Below are 21,261 nucleotides of genomic sequence, written 5' to 3'. Positions count from 1 at the left end.
TATAAGGAGTCAGAGGAGCTCCATAACTATACATGTAGCTTTATAGAGACAGGCGAAATACACCTCAGGAGGACAGCTGTTACTGTATATAGGAAGGCTGAGAGGAGAGATACTGCAGGAGGGCTGTAACTATGCAAAGAGCTTTATATAGGGAGGCCGAGGAGATACTGCAGGAGGGCTGTGACTGTATATACAGAGCTTTATAAAGGGAGGCCAAGGAGAGATACTGCAGGAGGAGGGCTGTGACAGTATACAGGGAGCGTTATATAGGGAAGCTGAGAAGAGAGATACTGCAGGAGGAGGCCTGTGACTGTGCAGAGGGCTGTGTATATTGGTTATGAGAGGAGTGAAATATTGCAAGAGAAGGACTGTGTTTGTATACAAGAGATATACTAGGTTAACATCCTCAATAATCAGAACCTCCCACTCCCGTCTCCAAGACCTTTCACGTGCTGCACCAATTCTTTGGAATGCACTACCCAGGTTGATATGATTAATCCCCACAGTTTTAAGCGTGCCCTAAAAACGCATTTGTTCAGAGTGGCCTATCGCCTCAACGCATTAACCTAACTATCCTTGTGTGGCCCATTCAAAAAATTTTTTTTTTACCATAATCGGGTTCCTCGCATCACATTCTTACATTCTTTATGCATTTAATAGCCCTCTGTGTCTGTACTGTTACATACTTAGGCTGTTAACTGGTTCATGCAGCATTACAGGAACACCAGATTCTTACACTATGGCTGGTCCAAACAACAAAAGCAATTGTTACCACCCAACTTTTGCGTCTCCCCTTTTTCCTCATAGATTGTAAGCTTGTGAGCAGGGCCCTCATTCCTCGTGGTATCTGTTTTGATCTATGTGTTTATTGCTATGCTGTAATGTCTATCATTTGTCCAAGTCCCCTCTATAATGTAAAGGAATATGTTGGCACTATAGAAATAAAATTATTATTACTATACTACAGGAGGGCTGTACATAGAGAAACTTATACGAATAATTGGGATGGATTTTCATTATGGAATAAAAATGTTGATATTTATTTAACTGACCACCATTTACCTCCGCAGCATCTCCCTTCTATTCATAACTAAGGTGACAGAACCAGAATGGGGTCACTGTATGGGGGAAGTCCTTAGGCTGCATTCACACATTGGCCTGGATAACCCCTTTATTACTGATATTTAGAAAAATCAACAATCTGTGCTGCTCACTTCTTTATAAAATAAAGAGGGCAGCCCCAGATTCTGCTGCCTGAATCTGCGAATGTACAGAATGCTTTCAGAGCCGGCCCAGATTATCAGTATGGTAAAACGTGTGACTGCTGCTGTTTTGGAAGCCATGGGTAAAGGAGAGCCTGGAAGAGGGGTGCTGTGGAAACAAATGAAGGGACTTAGCGTCTGTCATGCCAGTATACACCAGTTTAGGTCACTTTTTAGCAAAAAGAGCAACTAAATTTTCTTCTGATTTTTCCATATTTAGCAGGTACTTAAATTGCGTGCAGATCGGTGAACGTGCTCAGATAAGGTGTTATCCGCATGCTCGGGTGCTGAGTATCTTCAGAGTGCTCGATTAATATGTTCGAGTCGCCGCGGGTGCATGTCTCGCTGCTGTTCCGACAGCAGCAACGCATGTAGTGATTGCATAACAAACAGGCAATCCCTGCATGTATTGCAGCTGTCAAACAGCTGCCAAACATGCAGCCGCGGGGACTTGGATGTATTTTTTGAGTACGCCGAAGACACTCTGATAGCACATGAGCATGCTCGGATAACACCATATCCAAGCACGTTCGTTCATCACTAAAAAGTAACGAAGTTCTGTGTGCGCCTGAGAAAGGAACTGGGCTCTCCTGTCTGCCGAGGCGCGCTCTCCTGTCTGCTGAGGAACGCTCTTTTCAGGAGTCTATTCAGCAACTGGTGGCGGCTCAACAGTCGGACCCTCGATGATCTGCAGGTAAAATTAGGAATATGATCTCAATTACTTTTTAACTCTATGAGCTGAACAGTAAAATAGATACACAACACAACTTTCAATATTTATCAAAATTTGGATCATACAGAAAGTCCATCCGCAGGCCTGTAATAAATAGTAGTGGTTACAGGCATTATTTTGCAGCTTTGCTATTTTTGTGTAATTTTCCCAGCAGATAGATCTCGGTGGACTCCATCCTGCTGGCCTTAGGCTTCACAGTCTTTACAACCTGAAATCTCTGCCGTAGCTTGTCTCTTATTAGGCTGCTTTCTCCTCCGTCCCAGATCTTACACAAGAAGCTCCCGCCAGGTCTCAGAACCATATCGGACAAGTCCAGGAGGGACAGACACATGATGACAAGTCTTTGGTGATCCAGTTCTTTTATGCCACTTGCATTTGGGGCCATGTCACTTAAGATGACGTCTGCCTGTCCGGAAGCAAGGAGCGCAATGATTTTCCTATGGGTGGCAGGATCTGTAAGGTCACACTTAGGGAGGAAAACTGCTCCTTCCAGTGGATTTATGTGATGAAGATCAACTCCCAGGACAAAGCCGACACTGGCTGCAGGGTCTAGAGCAAAAATGAAATGAATGGAAGAAGAGGAAGAGATATACAAAAAAATAAATATATATATTATATATACATACTACATACACACATCACTATATATTCAATCCCCCCATTACAAATTAGATTTGTTGCTAAAATGTATGACCTTTGAAAAGCGTTCTAAGTACTTATTAGAGCCCTACTGACTGTTACGACCTGCGGCAAACATGATGCATAGCCAGATACCAAGTTCTGGTAGCGTTCCTGAGGAATCTTAGCCCTTTCCTCATGGGTAATGGCCTCCAGTTCACTAATATTCTTGGCTTTGTGTGCTGCATCCATCTTCTTCAAATCCCACTAAAGATTTTCTATAGGGTTCAAGTCAGGTGATGGTGATGGCCACTTCAGAATATTCCATGACTTCTTCTGAAACAATGCCTCAGTGGATACTGAGGTGTGCTCGAGATCACTGTCCTGTTGGAAGATCCAAAGACGCCAAAGCTTCATCTTCCCCACAGAAGGCATGATGTTTTCTCCTAGAACTTCCTGATCCTTTCGTGAATCTATCTTGCCTTCCACATACAGCAGGTTTCCAGTGCAAGAGGAAGCAAAGCAGTCCAAGAGCATCACTGAGCCACCACCATGCTTCACTGTAGACATCGCTGAGCCACTGCCATGCTTCACTATAGTCATCACTGAGTGACCACCATTTTTTACAGTAGTCATCACCGAGCCACTGCCATGCTTCACTGTAGGCATTACCGAGACATCCCAATGCTTCATTTTAGGCATAACAGAGCCACCGCCATGCTTCACTGTAGGCATTACCGAGACACCCCAATGCTTCATTTTAGGCATAACCGAGCCACCGCCATGCTTCACTGTAGGCATCACCGAGCCACCGTAATGCTTCACTGTAGGCATCACTAAGTCACCACCATACTTCACTGTAGGCATCACTGAATCACCACCATGCTTCACTGTAGGCATTACCAAGACACCCCAATGCTTCATTTTAGGCATAACCAAGCCGCCACCATGCTTCACTGTAGGCATTACAGAGCCACCGCAATGTTTCGCTGTAGGCATCACTCAGTTGCCACCATACTTCACTGTAGGCATCAACGAGCCACCGACGTGCTTCACTGTGGACATTACAGAGCCACCACCATGCCTCAATGTAGGCACCAACCTTTCCTCCCCATGCTTCAACGTAGACATCAACCTCTCACCACCAAGCTTCACTGCAGACACCACCGAGCCACCACCATGTTTCACTGTAGACATCACCAAGACACCACCATGCTTCACTGTAGGCATCACCGAGCCACCGCAATGCTTCATTGTAGGTATCACAGAGTTGCCACAATACTCTACTGTATGCATCACTGAGTCACCACCATACTTCACTGTAGGCATCACTGAGCTACCACCACGCTTCACTGTAAACATCACCGAGCCACCACCATGTCTCACTGTAGACATCACCGAGCCAAAACCAAGCCACAATGTAGGCATCAACCTTTCATCCCCATGCTTCAACGTAGACATCAACCGCTCACCACCATGCTTCACTGCAAGCAACATCGAGCGATTGCCATGCTTCACTGTAGACATCACATAGACACCGCCAAGCTTCACTGTAGGCATCACCGAGCCACCGCAATGCTTCACTGTAGGCATCACTGAGTTGCCACCATACTTTACAGTATGCATCACTGAGTCATCACCATACTTCACTGTAGGCTACTTCACTGTAGGCATCACTGTGCCCCCGCCATGCTTCACTGTAGAAATCACCAAGCCACCACCACGCCTAAATGTAGGCATCAACCTTTCATCCCCATGCTTCAACGTAGACATCAACCTCTCATCACCATGCTTCACTGCAGGCATCACTGAGCCACCACCATGCTTCACTGTAGACATTACCAAACCACAGCCCTGATTCACAGAACAGAATTCCAAAACTTACGTTGCTTATTTAAGCTGTTTTGAGTGTACTGAGGCAAAAATTTTATTGCGTTTTTGGATCATTAGAGGGGTTTGTCTTAGATCTCGGGAATGGAGACCTTTAGAATTTAACATGCGCTTTGCTATGAAACAGAACAGAAACAGCAGTGCCCGCTACCATTTAATTTTGCTGCCGGTCTGTTGCAATCACTCTAGGGGTTGTTTTTGCCTCCTCTGGAATCTGGTGGTAGTTTCCTCCTTCTTGCCATGTCCAGAGAGTGTAACTGGTGTTCCAATAACTGTGAAGTTATCATAGAATCGTAGAGTTGGAAGGGACATCCTGGGCCATCTGGTCCAACCCCCTGCTCAAAGCAGGATTCGCTAAATCATCCCAGTCAGATGTCTGTCCAGCCTCTGTTTGAAGACTTCCATTGAAGGAGAACTCACCACTTCTCGTGGCAGCCTGTTCCACTCATTGATCACTCTAACTGTCAAAAAGTTTTTTCTAATATCTAATCTGTGTCTCCTCCCATTCAGTTTCATCCCATTGCTTCTAGTCTTTCCTTGTGCAAATGAGAATAAAGTTGATCCTTCTACAATGTGACAGCCCTTTAGATATTTGTAGACAGCTATTAAGTCTCCTCTCAGTCTTCTCTTTTGCAAACTAAACATTCCCAAATCCTGCAACCTTTCCTCATAAGACAGGGTTTGCAGACCGGTCACCATTCTGGTCGCTCTTTTCTGAACTTGCTCCAGTTTGTTGATGTCTTTTTTAAAATGTGGTGCCCAAAACTGGACACAATATTCCAGATGAGGTCTGACCAAAGAGGAGTAGAGGGAAATAATGACTTCACGTGATCTAGACTGTATGCTTCTGTTAATACATCCTAGAATTGCATTTGCCTTTTTTGCTGCTGCATCACACTGTTGACTCATATTCAGTCTGTGATCTATTAGTATACCCAAGTCTTTTTCACATGTGCTGTCACTTAGCCCTATTCCTCCCATTCTATATATGCTTTTTTCATTTTTATTGCCCAGATGTAGTACTTTGCATTTCTCCCTGTTAAAAACCATTCTGTTAGTTGCTGCCCACTTCTCCAGTTTATTTAAATCTTTTTGAAACCTCTCTCTCTCTTCTCTAGTATTAGCTATCCCTCCTAGCTTTGTGTCATCAGCAAATTTAATCAGTTTACCCTCAATTCCTTCATCTAAATCGTTGATAAAGATGTTGAACAATACAGGGCCCAGGACAGAGCCCTGTGGTACCCCACTTGAGACATTCTTCCAACTGGATGTGCAGCCATTTACGACCACTCTTTGGGTCCGATCACTAAGCCAGTTATGAATCCACCTAACAGTTGCCTTGTCCATTCCATACTTAGTCATTTTTTCAATAAGGATTGCATGAGAGACTTTGTCAAATGCTTTGCTGAAGTCAAGATATACTATATCTACAGTATTTCCTTGATCCACCCAATCAGTGATACCGTCATAGAAGGAAATTAAGTTAGTCTGACATGACTTATTAGTTACAAACCCATGCTGACTCTGTTTAATCACTTCATTCTTATCCAGGTATTGACATACATGTTGTTTAATAATTTGTTCAAAGATCTTTCCTGGTATAGAAGTCAGACTCACTGGCCTATAGTTGCCTGGGTCCACCTTCTTCCCCTTTTTGAAGATAGGAACAACATTTGCTCTTCTCCAGTCTTCTGGCACTTCTCCTGTTCTCCAAGAATTTTCAAAGATTATGGAGAGGGGTTCAAAAATTTCTTCTGCTATCTCCTTCAGTACTCTGGGGTGTAATTCATCTGGACCTGGGGACTTGAATTCATTTAGGTTAGCTAAGTGTTTCCTCACTATCTTTCTGTTTATAGATATCCTGGATTCTTCTATTCCCTTAATAGGACAGTGAAGAACAGTTGATGTTACATTTCCTTTCTGAGAGAAAACAGATGCAAAATAGGAATTTAAAAGTTCAGCCTTCTCAACATCCTGTCTTACCATTTCATCATTTTCATCCTGTAAAAATCCTATAGCATCTTTGACTTTTCTTTTACTTTTGACATATCCCCAAAATCCTTTATTATTGCTTTTGACATCTCTTGCAAGCCTCAATTCATTTTCAGCTTTAGATAATCTGATTTGTGCCCTGCAGGTTCTGCAGACAGCATTATATTCTTCTTTAGATATGCCTCCCTCTTTCCATTTTATAAACATTTCTTTCTTCCTTTTTAGCATGTGCTTAAGTTCTGTGTTCATCCATCCTGGTTTCCTTAAATGCTTCGTATTCTTCCCTCTTTTCGGAATTGTTAACAACTGTGCTTTGAGAATTTCATTTTTCAAGATTTCCCATCCTTCCTGGACATTTTTGTCTTTAAGTAAATCCAGCCATTGGATCCCTCCAATTCTCTTTCTGAATCCCTTAAAATCTGCCTTTCTGAAATCTAACCTTGACGTCTGAGTCTTCACAGGTCTTCCTCCTCTAGTTATCCAAAATTCTAAAATAGCATGGTCGCTACCTCCTAGGGTCCCAGCCACTTTTACCTCCTCAACCATTTCCTCCCTGTTTATAAGGATTAGATCCAAGGTAGCAGTTCCCCTTGTTTTCTCCCTTACCTTTTGGAAGATAAAGTTGTCAGCAAGAGAGGATAAGAATTTCCTTGACCTGTTAGTTTTGCCTGAGAGAGATTCCCAACAAATGTCTGGATAGTTGAAATCTCCCATGACAACTATGTCATATTTTTTGGAGAACTTGGCCATTTGATGCATAAAGAGTTCATCCATATCTTCAGCTTGCACAGGCGGCCTGTAGTAAATGCCTACAATGGTGTCCTTTCCATTGTTCTGTCCTTGTATTCTTACCCAAACAGTTTCTACAGAACTCCCAGTCTCTGAAGCTTCAATCTCTGTGCAGATATACGCGTTTCTAACATACAATGCGACACCCCCTCCTCGTTTATCAAGTCTGTTTCTTGTAAATAAGTTGTATCCTTCTAGTCTTGTATTCTAATCATGTGTATTGTCCCACCAAGTTTCAGTGATTCCAATGACATCATATTTCTTTTCCTGTGTTAGTAGTTCCAATTCTCCTTGTTTGTTGCCCATGCTTTGTGCATTAGTATAGAAACATTTTAGTTTGTGATTGGTCTCTCTTTCTCCAATATTTTTATTAATTAGATTCTTTCGTCTTTGTTCTTCCTTTCCACTTCTAATAGCAGAGTTCTCAATAGCATTTGTCAGGTGTATGGCTTTTTCTGGTCTTTTGCTTCCCTTCCCATGTTGTTCTAGTTTAAAGCTCTCCTTACAAGTGTAGCAAGGCGACTTCCAAATACATGCTTTCCAGTCTTCGTAAGGTGCACCCCATCTCTAGCAAGTAGTCCATCGTAAAGGTAATTCACTCCGTGATCCAGAAATCCAAATCGTTGCTGATGGCACCATCGACGTAGCCAGTTGTTCACCTGCAGAATCTTATTCCACCTCCTTGTTCCATGGCCATCCACTGGGAGGATGGAAGAGAAGGCCACCTGCGCTCCCAGTTCTTTCACTTTCTTGCCTAAGTCTTCAAAGTCTCTGCAGATGGTTTCCAGGTCGTTTCTTGCAGTGTCATTTGTCCCCACATGTAGTAGCAGGAATGGGTAGTCATCTGTAGGTCTGAAGAGTCCTGATATCCTGTCAGACACATCTTTAATTTTTGCACCTGGAAGACAGCACATTTCTCTTGAAGTTATATCCGGTCTGCAGATAGCGGCCTCTGTTCCTCTCAACAGGGAATCCCCCATGACCACCACTCTCCGTTTCTTCTTCACAACATTTTTCTTTCTCCATCCAGGAGGACTCTGAAGGCGTACAAGGTTGCTGTTTGTTGGCAAAGTCTTATCCTGATGTATTTCTTCATCGTTTTCCTGCGTGAGAGCCTGGTACTGGTTTCTGAGCAGTATGGGTGCTGACTGCCTCCTGATCCTCCTGCTTCTCTGGGTCACATGTCTCCATTCCTCTGTTTCTTCAGGTGCACTTCGAATTTCTTCACTTTCTGTAACATGAAGAGATAATTCTGCTCTGTCCAAGAACTCTTCACCTTCCTTAATGATCTTCAACGTAGCTAACCTCTCTTCGAGATTTTGCAACTTTTCCTCCAACAGGGACACAAGCTTGCATTTGTGGCATGTGAAGTTTGGCTTTTCCACTGGTAAATCTGTGTGTTATGATTATGAACCCTGCTTCCATCCCCATTTCTGAAAACACCCAATGCCTTTGTATGTTTAATCTATTTCCTTGCCTGCACAAGGCACTGACCTCTTCTAACCTTCTGGACCAATCTTTTAAACAACCCCATTAATATTAGTGAACTGGAGGCCATTGCCCATGAGGAAAGGGCTAAGATTCCTCAGGATCGCTGCCAAAAGCTGGTGTTTGCCTATGCATCAGGTTTGCAGCAGGTCGTAACAGCTAGCAGGGCTCAACTACCGCAAGTACTAAAAACACTAGTAATGAAGGGGGTGAATAATCCTGAGACTGCAGTAGTCAGTAAAAGAGACATTTTCTGCTGAATCTGGAGGAAACACTTGTTCTATTAGTACTCTTAAGCTACATTATTTACATTGATCTTGTGTCACTGGGTTATTGCAAGTGATAGAAAGTTTGCTAATAACAACGTTAATAGTAAATCTCATGCAATGAGATATGAATCATTGTAACCTGCATCCCTGGTTATGCAATAATGAACATATAATCATGAACTAAACTGTTTTCAGCAACAGCGCCACTCTTGCCCGCTGGCCAACTCTAGTATTGCAGCTTCGTATTGAATGAGATGGAGCTGTCATATTAGGCACAATAGAGGGTTAATACTATTTTTCAAAAGGAAAATATAAGAAAAAATGTACCCTTTTTCCAATCTCATCCACCAGAAAGCCTTGTGTTCAAGCCTCAGTATTGCATTAGAGAATTACACAGCACGCAATTCCCCTGTTGGCATCACCATTGTTGCAGTACAAAAGAGACTGCTGCCCGTGATCAGAGCCTGTGGGCAATGGTCAGCAATTATTAGATCAGTTTCCATAATAAAATCATACTAGGAAATAACTGGTTAAATTATCCCTTAATACAATATTAAAAAGTGAAAAAGAAATATGTTCTTACCTTTTCCCAATGAATTTACTTTGTCCACCAGCACCTGACTCCAGGCCCCGGGGGCCGCACCGCAATCTACAACGTGATGCCCCGGCTGCAGGATTTTCTGCTCCTTGTCTATCTCCAGCAGCTTGAAGGCGCTGCGACAACGGTAATTTTGGGCATGTGCCGCCTTTACATAGGGATCCCTCCGCTGCCTGGCAAGCCATATCTGCTCTGCCCCCGTCTTGGCCTTCCGCACCCCTAGAGAGATGTGCAGGCTGCGGCACTGCGGTGTCCGCCAAAGGCTAGAAAATATAATGCATGTGATAGAGTGACCCCATAATGCAAATTGCCAAAGTGCCCTAATGTCAGTCACCGCCAAAGTGTGCCATGATAGAATAAGCCTCGTAATGGCGACAGCCACCAAGCTCCCATTAACGAGAGAGACAAAGTGCCACAAAAAAAAGACTGGCTGTGAGATTTGTGTGTATCCAAGACATGGGAGTCTTTCTCCCAGTAATATAGGCTGGCTGTGAGATCTGTGTGTATTCAAGATGTGGGAGTGATTCTCCCAGTAATATAGGCTGGCTGTGAGATCTGTGTGTATCCAAGACTTGGGAGTGTTTCTCCCAGAAATATAGGCTAGCTGTGAGATCAGTGCGTATCCAAGACGTGGGAGTGTTTCTCCCAGTAATACAGGCTGGCTGTGAGATCTGTATGCATTCAAGACGTGGGAGTGTTTCTCCCAGTAATATAGGCTGGCTGTGAGATCTGTATGTATTCAAGATGTGGGAGTGTTTCTCCCAGTAATATAGGCTGGCTGTGAGATCTGTGTGCATCCAAGACGTAGGAGTGTTTCTCCTAGTAATATAGGCTGGCTGAGAGATCTGTGTGTATTCAAGATGTGGGAGTGTTTCTCCCAGTAATATAGGCTGGCTGTGAGATCTGTGTGTATTCAAGATGTGGGAGTGTTGCTCCCAGTAATATAGGCTGGCTGAGAGATCTGTGTGTATCCAACACGAGGGAGTGTTTCTCCCAGTAATATAGGCTGGCTGTCAGATTTGTGTGTATCCAAGATGTGGGAGTGTTTCTCCCAGTAATATAGGTTGGCTGTGAGATCTATGTGTATCCAAGATGTTGGCGCATGTCAGCACAGCTTCTATCCTGCACTTATTAACTCTCCATGTGCTAGCCTTCTCTGTTGCACGTTTTCTGTGCCTTCCCTAAGCTACTCCTCCATCCTGCTATCTCTAATGCTACTTTCACACATCCATGTGCTACCATCTGAGAAATGGACCGATTGGTTTCTCAGGTGTTATCCTTGTTGCTCTGTTTTTTTTCATTATTTGAACTTTAATTTATCCATTGACTCTTAACAATGGATCAAATAAAAACAGATGAAACTTGGATGGAACTCAGAAATAGAAAGTTTGTCTTCCTATCTTCATCCGTGTCTCACAGACCCCCATGGATTTTAATGTCCGAGTCTGATCCACAAAACGGATGACAATAGGACTAGCTCTGGAGACTCGGACCAGTTTTTAAAACTGATGCGAGTATTGGTCAAGTAAACTTTATAGGTCCATATGCTGCCGGGGAAAAAAAAAAAAAACAGTACTAGGTCATGGCACACGGATGTGTGAATGTAGCCTGAAGTGTCAGTCAAATGTCCGTTTTTCTCACGTACAATAAAAATGGATCGATTACTTTGATCAGTGGTTGATAGTTTGGTCCTATCGTCATCCGTTTTTTCTCTGACGTGTACAAAAAAAAAACTTTATCCACGTGAAAACCACAGATAGCACTCAAACATGAAACACTGAGAGAAGGGATGGGGGAGCAGAGAGCCGTAAGGAGGAGGAGCAGAGAGATGCAAGGAGGGCAAGCAGATAGCAATAAGGAGTAGGAAAAGAGAGCTGTAAGGAGGAGGAGCAGAGAGACATAAGGAGGGGGAGCAGAGAGACATAAGGAGGGCGAGCAGAGAGCCGCAAGGAGGGCGAGCAGAGAGCCGCCAGGAGGGCGAGCAGAGAGCCGCCAGGAGGGCGAGCAGAGAGCCGTCAGGAAGGCGAGAAGAGAGCCTTCAGGAGGGCGAGCAGAGAGCCGTCAGGAGGGCGAGCAGAGAGCCGTCAGGAGGGCGAGCAGAGAGCCGTCAGGAGGGCGAGCAGAGAGCCGTCAGGAGGGCGAGCAGATAGTAATAAGGAGTAGGAAAAGAGGGCCGTAAAGAGGGGGAGCAGTGAGCCATAAGGAGCAGAGAGACATAAGGAGGGCGAGCAGAAAGCAGTAAGGAGGAACAGAGAGACATAAGGAGGAGGAGCAGAGAGCAGCAAGGTGGAGGAGCTGAGAGTAGCAAGGAGAAGGAGCAGAGAGCAGCAAGGAGGAGCTGATAGTAATAAGGAGTAGGAAAAGAGAGCCATCTGGAAGGCGAGCAGAGAGCCGTCAGGAAGGCGAGCATAGAGCCGTCAGGAAGGCGAGCAGAGAGCCGTCAGGAGGGCGAGCAGAGAGCCGTCAGGAGGGCGAGCAGATAGTAATAAGGAGTAGGAAAAGAGAGCTGTAAGGAGGGGAGCAGGGAGACCTAAGGAGGAGCAGAGAGCCATAAGGAGGAGCAGAGAGACATAAGGAGGGCGAGCAGAGAGCTGTAAGGAGGAACAGAGAGACATGAGGAGCAGAGAGCAGCAAGGAGGAGGAGCAGAGAGCAGCAAGGAGGAGGAGCAAATAGTAATAAGGAGTAGGAAAAGAGAGCCGTAAGGAGGAGGAGCAGAGAGCCGTCAGGAGGGCGAGCAGATAGTAATAAGGAGTAGGAAAAGAGAGCCGTAAGGAGGGGAGCAGAGAGACATAAGGAGGAGGAGCAGAGAGCCATAAGGAGGAACAGAGAGACATAAGGAGGAGGAGCAGAGAGCAGCAAGGAGGAGCAGAGAGCAGCAAGGAGGAGGAGCAAATAGTAATGAATAGGAAAAGAGAGCCGTAAGGAGGAGGAGCAGAGAGCCGTCAGGAGGGCGAGCAGAGAGCCGTCAGGAGGGCGAGCAGAGAGCCGTCAGGAGGGCGAGCAGAGAGCCGTCAGGAGGGCGAGCAGAGAGCCGTCAGGAGGGCGAGCAGATAGTAATATGGAGTAGGAAAAGAGAGCCGTAAGGAGGGGAAGCAGAGAGACATAAGGAGGAGGAGCAGAGAGCCATAAGGAGGAGCAGAGAGCCATAAGGAGGGCGAGCAGAGAGCCGTAAGGAGGAGCAGAGAGACATAAGGAGGAGGAGCAAAGAGGAGGAAGGAGGGCGAGCAGAGAGCCGTAAGAAGGGTGAGCAGAGAGCCGTAACGAGGGCGAGCAGATAGTAATAAGAAGTAGGAAAAGAGAGCCATAAGGAGGGGGAGCAGAGAGACATAAGGAGAAGGAGCAGAGTGGCGTAAGGAGGGCAAGCAGATAGTAATAAGGAGTAGGAAAAGAGAGCCATAAGGAGGAGGAGCAGAGAGACATAAGGAGGAGGAGCAGAGAGCCGTAAGGAGGAGGAGAGAGCCGTAAGGAGGGCGAGTATAGAGCCGTAAGGAGGAGAAGCAGAGAGCCATAAAGAGGGCGAGTGGAGAACGTTAAAGAGGGCGAGCGGAGAACGTTAAAGAGGGCGAGCGGAGAACGTTAAAGAGGGCGAGCGGAGAACGTTAAAGAGGGCGAGCGGAGAACGTTAAAGAGGGCGAGCGGAGAACTTTAAAGAGGGCGAGCGGAGAACTTTAAAGAGGGCGAGCGGAGAACTTTAAAGAGGGCGAGCGGAGAACGTTAAGGAGGGCGAGCGGAGAACGTTAAGGAGGGCGAGCGGAGAACGCTAAGGAGGGCGAGCGGAGAACGTTAAGGAGGGCGAGCGGAGAACGCTAAGGAGGGCGAGCGGAGAACGCTAAGGAGGGCGAGCGGAGAACGTTAAGGAGGGCGAGCGGATAACGCTAAGGAGGGCGAGCGGAGAACGCTAAGGAGGGTGAGCGGAGAGCGTTAAGGAGGGCGAGCGGAAAGCGTTAAGGAGGGCGAGCGGAGAGCGTTAAGGAAGGCTCGAGCGGAGAGCGTTAAGGAAGGCTCGAGAGGAGAGCGTTAAGGAAGGCTCGAGAGGAGAGCGTTAAGGAAGGCTCGAGAGGAGAGCGTTAAGGAAGGCTCGAGAGGAGAGCGTTAAGGAAGGCTCGAGAGGAGAGCGTTAAGGAAGGCTCGAGAGGAGAGCGTTAAGGAAGGCTCGAGAGGAGAGCGTTAAGGAAGGCTCGAGAGGAGAGCGTTAAGGAAGGCTCGAGAGGAGAGCGTTAAGGAAGGCTCGAGAGGAGAGCGTTAAGGAAGGCTCGAGAGGAGAGCGTTAAGGAGGAGGAGCAGAAAGCAGTAAGGAGGGGGATTGCTAAAGCTAAACCAGAGGTGGCAGCAGCATGAGCAAGACGCCGGGAAGGATGCCTTTGCTGAGCAGCTTCCACTGCAGTCGGGACTGAATGGGAGACCACAGAAGGCAAGGCTTGGCATTCCTCCTGTGCAGAGGTCGGAACCCGACCCCTAAAAGAAGGTTGCTTATTATTACACTTAGGAAGCAAATGAGCAATTAAAATAATAATACAGGAAAGATGTATATCTTTGTACCGTGTTAGCCAGTAGATAGAAAAATATTCAGAATTGAGAGTCCTCAGTGGTTGATACCTTTTAATGGCTAATTGAAAAGATGGTAACACATTGCAAGCTTTCGAGACTACTCAGGTCTCTTCATCAGGCATAGACTAATACAAAATCTAAAGAGTCACATATTTATGCACAATACAGCACAGAAAAAATGCAATAGATGAGACAAGTGACGTGAAGCAGAATTATGATTATGGGAGAGGGAGAAACATAAATATTGGACCAGTTCATAGAAAAGGAGTCCAGATGTTTTATTGTCCTCTGACTGGGGTCTCCTAATGTGTTGTGATGCCCCCACAAGGTCTTAGGAGGAGCAAATTCCTTAATTGATGTAAAAAGACATAAATCCATGCGACACATTCATTCCAGCATTGAGAGTGTCAAAGGTCGTCATAATTTTATACTCACAGACTCTTGTCTCTCTCTGAGATGTGAAGTTACCTTTCAATACCAGTAATTTCATATCCCTGGTGTTGTGGTCCATCATACAAAAATGTTTTGCCACAGGTAGATCCATTCTTTTTTCTCTTATTGTGTGACGATGAGCATTCATCCTTGTTCTAAGCTTTTGCCCTGTCTCCCCCACATACAGACCCCCAGTTGGACATTTAGTACAAATAATTAAGTACACCACATTCGATGTAATGCAGCTGAAAGTACCTGGGATCTTGTAGTCCTGATGTGAGTTGGGGATCTTTATCTTGTCCGTGGTCATTATAAATGGACAGGTTTTACATTTTTTCTGGTTGCAAGGAAAGGTTCCTGCAGCTGTTGGAGAGGACAGGGAGCTTCTGACAATGATGCTTCTTAGATTTGGGGGCTGCCTAAAGCACATTAGTGGGGGGGTCTGGAAAAATGGATTGTAATCGGGCATCTTTTTGTAGTAAAGGTTGTAATATCCGTGCAGCTCCCATTAGCACTTCCAGATTTGGGTTGTAGGTGACTACTAGAGGCACCCGGTTATTTTCTTCTTTAGCTTTGTAATGTAGCTGGTGATTCCTTGACATTCTGGTGGCTCTTGTAATTTGGTTTTCAATTGTTCTTGGATGGTAGCCCTGATTCATAAAGGTCTTTTTGAGGCGACCAAAGTGTTTGTCTCTATCCATGGGGTTGGAACATATACGATTGTGTTGTGAGTTCATTCTCCCCTTCACCTTTGATGTCTGATGAACTCCCTCTGCTGGTGAAGAGAGGTAGTGAAATTGATTGGGATGGGAAGAACCTGTCATCTGAACAGGCGGAGTGTGATTGGACATCTGGAATTTCTGAGTGGACATAAGGCAGCCGACGCCCTGCAGGGCTGCTGGTGACCCTTTCTGCTCTGAGCTCTTGCATCCAGCTTAGTTCCTGTCTACTAAAAGCTAAGTTTTTGCCCTGCTATTATTCCATGAGATTTTGTCTGGTTTCCTTAGTGTTTGTATTCAGCCTGCCCTGGTTGGGACTGGCTGAATTCCATTTTTGTCTCTGATCAGTTGATCTCTTTGCTCTGTTTTCAGAATATACCTGAGTGCTGATATAGTGATTTTGAAGTCTAGCGACTTCAGGGCCTTTTTCCCTATCAGACGGTTGGGACATTTTTGGTAGGGTTTTTTGCGGATTGCAGCCAGCATCTTTTCTGTCCTGTCCTATCTAGTTAGTTGGGCCCCATCGTTTGCTCAGCCTGTCTTTCTGTCTGTGTTTTCATCTGTTTTTCACCCACAATACATGTTGGGGGCTGTCTATTGCTTTGGGGTCTGCTCTGGGGCAGTTTAGCTTTCCCCTTTCCTTCTTTAGGCTTATGTAGTTCTCCGGCTGTGACGAGGGGTCTAGGGGACGGTAGCTACTGTTAGTTGTGGTGTATAGGATCAGGGGTCTGCAATCTGATAGCTACCAACCTCTCCGGTTTTCTGGACTTAGCTTGTATTTTTTGTTTTCTCCTCCTCCGGTGACTCATTCATAAACGATTGTATATGGTGGTTTGGCTATAGATAATAGAGTTCTTTATGTGTTTTGGATGGAAACTGTCCCATTTAAGGTATGTTGGACGGTCGATTGTCTTCTGATACAGGGATGTCTCTATTTCATTGTTTTTTAGCTTAATGATGGTGTCCAAAAAGTTAATCTCAGTGCTGGAGTAGTTGAGTGTTAAATTGATGGTGGGATGAAATTGATTAAACTGTTCATGGAACGTCTTTAGCTGTTGCTCAGACTCTGTCCAGATGATTAAAATATCATCAATGAAGCGGTAGTAGGCCAGGGGCCTGATGGGGCATGAGGACAAAAAGTCGCTTTCAAGCTTGGCCATGAAAAGATTTGCATACTGTGGAGCCATTTTATTTCCCATAGCTGTGCCAGTCTCCTGTAGATAGATCTTGTTGTCAAATTCAAAGTAATTGTGAGTGAGGGTGAAACTTATAAAATTCATCCTCACCCACAATTACTTTGAATTTGACAACAAGATCTATCTACAGGAGACTGGCACAGCTATGGGAAGTAAAATGGCTCCACAGTATGCAAATCTTTTCATGGCCAAGCTTGAAAGCGACTTTTTGTCCTCATGCCCCATCAGGCCCCTGGCCTACTACCGCTTCATTGATGATATTTTAATCATCTTGCAGTCTGAGCAACAGCTAAAGATGTTCCACGAACAGTTTAATCAATTTCATCCCACCATCAATTTAACACTCAACTATTCCAGCGCTGAGACTAACTTTTTGGACACCATCATTAAGCTAAAAAACAATGAAATAGAGACAGCCCTGTATCAGAAGCCAATCGACCATCCAACATACCTTAAGTGGGACAGTTTCCATCCAAAACACATAAATTATCTATTATCTATAGCCAAGCCATCAGATACAATCGTATATGTTCCAACCCCATGGATAGAGACAAACACCTTGGTCGCCTCAAAAAGACCTTTTTGAATCAGGGCTACCATCCAAGAACAATTGAAAACAAAATTACAAGAGCCACCAGAATGTCAAGGAATCACCTGCTACATTACAAAGCTAAAGAAGAAAATAACCGGGTGCCTTTAGTAGTCACCTACAACCCAAATCTGGAAGTGCTAATGGGAGCTGCATGGAAATTACAACCTTTACTACAAAATGATGCCCGATTACAATCCATTTTTCCAGACCCCCCCCACTAATGTGCTTTAGGCAGCCCCCAAATCTAAGAAGCATCATTGTCAGAAGCTCCCTGTCCTCTCCAACAGCTGCAGGAACCTTTCCTTGCAACCAGAAAAAATGTAAAACCTGTCCATTTATAATGACCACGGACAAGATAAAGATCCCCAACTCACATCAGGACTACGAGATCCCAGGTACTTTCAGCTGCATTACATCGAATGTGGTGTACTTAATTATTTGTACTAAATGTCAAACTGGGGGTCTGTATGTGGGGGAGACAGGGCAAAAGCTTAGAACAAGGATGAATGCTCATCGTCACACAATAAGAGAAAAAAGAATGGATCTACCTGTGGCAAAACATTTTTGTATGCTGGACCACAACACCAGGGATATGAAATTACTGGTATTGAAAGGTAACTTCACATCTCAGAGAGAGAGAAGAGTCTGTGAGTATAAATTTATGACGACTTTTGACACTCTCAATGCTGGAATGAATGTGTCGCAAGGATTTGTCTTTTTACATCAATTAAGGAATTTGCTCCTAAGACCTTGTGGGGGCATCACAACACACTAGGAGACCCCAATCAGAGGACAATAAAACATCTGGACTCCTTATCTATGAACTGGTCCAATATTTATGTTTTTCCCTCTCCCATAATCATAATTCTGCTTCACGTCACTTGTCTCATCTATTACATTTTTTCTGTGCTGTATTGTGCATAAATATGTGACTCTATAGATTTTGTATTAGTCTATGCCTGATGAAGAGACCTGAGTAGTCTCGAAAGCTTGCAATGTGTTACCATCTTTTCAGTTAGCCATTAAAAGGTATCAACCACTGAGGACTCTCAATCCTGAATATTTTTCTAAAATAATAATAGTAATTTGGGCAAAGGTGAACATAAGCTTGAAGCCACATCACCATGATAATGATGATGACTACCATGCACCATGACACAAAAAGCCTCAGTGCCCTCATTATGGTGACGGCCACAAAGCCCCCCATGACTAAGACAACCAGCACATCTACATTTATAACCCCCCTCCTACAGGAGATCACAGCCAGGCAGTGTTGTCATGAGGACAAACTGATAGATGAGCTCCAGGTCTGGGTCTGATACCACACAGCAGTAAACTATAAATCCTATTATCACTATTTTTGGTGTACAGTGTGGGGTCTTCTGTCTCACTTTAGGCTATTCTCCTTGAAGAACATGTTGCCCGTTACTCTTGGATCAGAGGAAAAGTTCTAGCAGTGAGGGCACAGATCTCGGAGACTCGGCACTGCGGCTGCAGAGCTGAACATCGGGGTAATCATGAGATGAGGACTTGCAGAGGAGAAAAATCGAGAATTTATTCTTGTTCCCATTGGGACATTTCCCATAAAAACATTATTGTACATTTATGGCGGGTTTAAATCGCAGGTAATCCGGGCGCCGGCAGCGCTTTACGTGCTGATGAATGGCCTCCGAGGCCCCATTGTGGCTGTCAGCTCAGTCTGTACGCTCACAAATGTTTCATCTTATGCCATGAATATTCTCCAATATTTGCAGGAGATTTACAAACACAATTAGACCAGTTTTGTTTGTTTGTTTGTTTTTAAACAAGCATGGCAGGCATCATAACTTGGCTGCAATTAGTTAACTGACGAACGTGTGTCGGAAACAAACGTGGAAATTCGGTGTAAACAGTGCGCAGACTTTCAGCCCGATGCACTGCAGTACAGGTTTCCCCACCTTTACTGGTTTCCTCTCCCCGATCCCGAATGATCTCAGCAGCTGGAAAGAACCATAAACTCAGTAAAACTAGTAATGACAATGAGACATTACCAATTTTATCAGCTGCTCCTCCCGGCAGGGGGCAGCGCGATATTGCTGCACAATGAATGAGAATGGAGAGGAGCAACAGCGCTGGTAGCACTTGCCATACCCTTTTCACATACTCGCCTATTGGAGTCTTGTTTGTCTCTTCGCTGTCCGTACCTCACACCCCATGCATGTTCAGGCACAATAAAAAATAAAATATTGCAACTTTCACCATTGAGAGTGTGGTGGATTCCTTTCTTCTGTGCCTGCCATGTCTGTACACCTATCCTACCTTTTTCCCAAAATGTTATTAAAATCTAAAAAATAAAAAAAAATAAAAAAAAAATAATAATTAGCCCTGGGTACAGTGTGGCACTCACCGCACATCATTAGCCCTGGGCACAGTGTGGCACTCACCGCACATCATTAGCCCTGGGCACAGTGTGGCACTCACCGCACATCATTAGCCCTGGGCACAGTGTGGCATTCACCGCACATTAGCCCTGGGCACAGTGTGGCACTCACCGCACATCATTAGCCCTGGGTACAGTGTGGCACTCACCGCTCATCATTAGCCCTGGGTACAGTGTGGCACTCACCGCTCATCATTAGCCCTGGATACAGTGTGGCACTCACCGCACATCATTAGCCCTGGGCACAGTGTGGCACTCACCGCACATCATTAGCCTGGGCACAGTGTGGCACACTCCACACATCATTAGCCCTGGGCACAGTGTAGCACTCACCGCGCATCATTAGCCCTGGGCACAGTGTGGCACTCACCGAGCATCATTAGACCTGGGCAGTGTGGCACTCACCGCCCATCATTAGCCCTGGGCACAGTGTGGCACTCACCGCCCATCATTAGCCCTGGGCACAGTGTGGCATTCACCGCGCATCATTAGCCCTGGGCACAGTGTGGCACTCACCGCCCATCATTAGCCCTGGGCACAGTGTGGCACTCACCGCCCATCATTAGCCCTGGGCACAGTGTGGCACTCACCGCACATCATTAGCCCTGGGCACAGTGTGGCACTCACCGCCCATCATTAGCCCTGGGCACAGTGTGGCACTCACCGCCCATCATTATCCCTGGGTAGTGTGGCACTCACCGTGCATCATTAGCCCTGGGCACAGTGTGGCACTCACAGCGCATCATTAGCCCTGGGTACAGTGTGGTACTCACCGCGCATCATTAGCCCTGGGCACAGTGTGGCACTCACCGCGCATCATTAGCCCTGGGCACAGTGTGGCACTCACCGAGCATCATTAGCCCTGGGCACAGTGTGGCACTCACCGCGCATCATTAGCCCTGGGCACAGTGTGGCACTCACCGCGCATCATTAGCCCTGGGTACAGTGTGGCACTCACCGCGCATCATTAGCCCTGGGCACAGTGTGGCACTCACCGGGCATCATTAGCCCTGGGCACAGCGTGGCACTCACCGCCCATCATTAGCCCTGGGCACAGTGTGGCATTCACCGCCCATCATTAGCCCTGGGCACAGTGTGGCACTCACCGCCCATCATTAGCCCTGGGCACAGTGTGGCACTCACCGCCCATCATTAGCCCTGGGCACAGTGTGGCACTCACCGCCCATCATTAGCCCTGGGCACAGTGTGGCACTCACCGCCCATCATTATCCCTGTGTAGTGTGGCACTCACTCTTTTAACAGTAGGAGCGTAACCTCTGGCGCTCTGGGATTTGCAGTAAGCTCGGCATGTATGGGCACAGTATGTATGGCACTTTCTGGGAACTGCGTGTACCATCTGTGCATTAAACGCACCCATATTACTACTGGCACGTCATGGTCAGTGTGTGAATGTGAATGCTCCTTATATATGGAAAACTAATGGTACTGAAGCTCCCAGAGCTCTATGTCCGACTAGCAACACCCAGCTGCTCATACTCACCGGGCCGCCGCCGCCATATTTACTACCAGTACTGCTGTATACTTTCTAAAGCGACAAGGGTTGGCTGAAGCCGCGTCCGCCATATTTGTAAAGGGAAACGAAAACAAATAAAAACACTCTGAAAACCGCACCTCAGTCCTAGGTTATAACAGATAATTATTCTTGCGTATCCGCGCTATAAATGTTAGATGTTAGCATATATAACAATTCTGAC

General features: G+C 45.7%; 1 protein-coding gene across 2 annotated transcripts; it reads right to left on the bottom strand.

Moving 5' to 3' along the window:
- Window positions 1–2,026: 2,026 nt before the first annotated feature.
- Window positions 2,027–21,226, bottom strand: MRM2 (mitochondrial rRNA methyltransferase 2). 2 transcript variants are annotated; one of them, XM_073553738.1, is made up of 3 exons: window positions 21,048–21,226; window positions 9,625–9,902; window positions 2,027–2,544 (listed from the first exon to the last, which is right to left on the bottom strand). In XM_073553738.1, the coding sequence occupies exons 1-3, from the start codon at window positions 21,128–21,130 to the stop codon at window positions 2,108–2,110; spliced, it is 798 nt and encodes a 265-aa protein (XP_073409839.1). In that variant the 5' UTR covers window positions 21,131–21,226; the 3' UTR covers window positions 2,027–2,107. The 2 variants fall into 2 exon arrangements, with proteins under 2 accessions (XP_073409839.1, XP_073409838.1); XM_073553737.1 differs by lacking the exon at window positions 21,048–21,226 and adding an exon at window positions 20,799–20,926.
- Between the last annotated feature and the right edge of the window lie 35 nt (window positions 21,227–21,261).

The sequence above is a fragment of the Dendrobates tinctorius genome, unplaced genomic scaffold, assembly GCF_039654945.1.
Source record: "Dendrobates tinctorius isolate UK_male_01 unplaced genomic scaffold, ASM3965494v1 ptg000202l, whole genome shotgun sequence".
Taxonomy (NCBI): Eukaryota; Metazoa; Chordata; class Amphibia; order Anura; family Dendrobatidae; genus Dendrobates; species Dendrobates tinctorius.
The sequence above is the reverse complement of the archived record's forward strand: the minus strand, read 5'-3'. Positions and strand labels throughout refer to the sequence as shown.

What these genes read in the sequence shown, in the direction of transcription:
- MRM2 (XM_073553737.1), bottom strand. Translation starts at nt 20,911, where the DNA reads ATGCACAGATGGTACACGCAGTTCCCAGAAAGTGCCATACATACTGTG. An exon ending in ACGCTCCTACTGTTAAAAGA is followed by an intron (nt 9,903 to 20,798) that starts GTGAGTGCCACA and finishes TATATTTTCTAG; the next exon opens with CCTTTGGCGGACACCGCAGT. An exon ending in AGTAAATTCATTGGGAAAAG is followed by an intron (nt 2,545 to 9,624) that starts GTAAGAACATAT and finishes TTTTTGCTCTAG; the next exon opens with ACCCTGCAGCCAGTGTCGGC.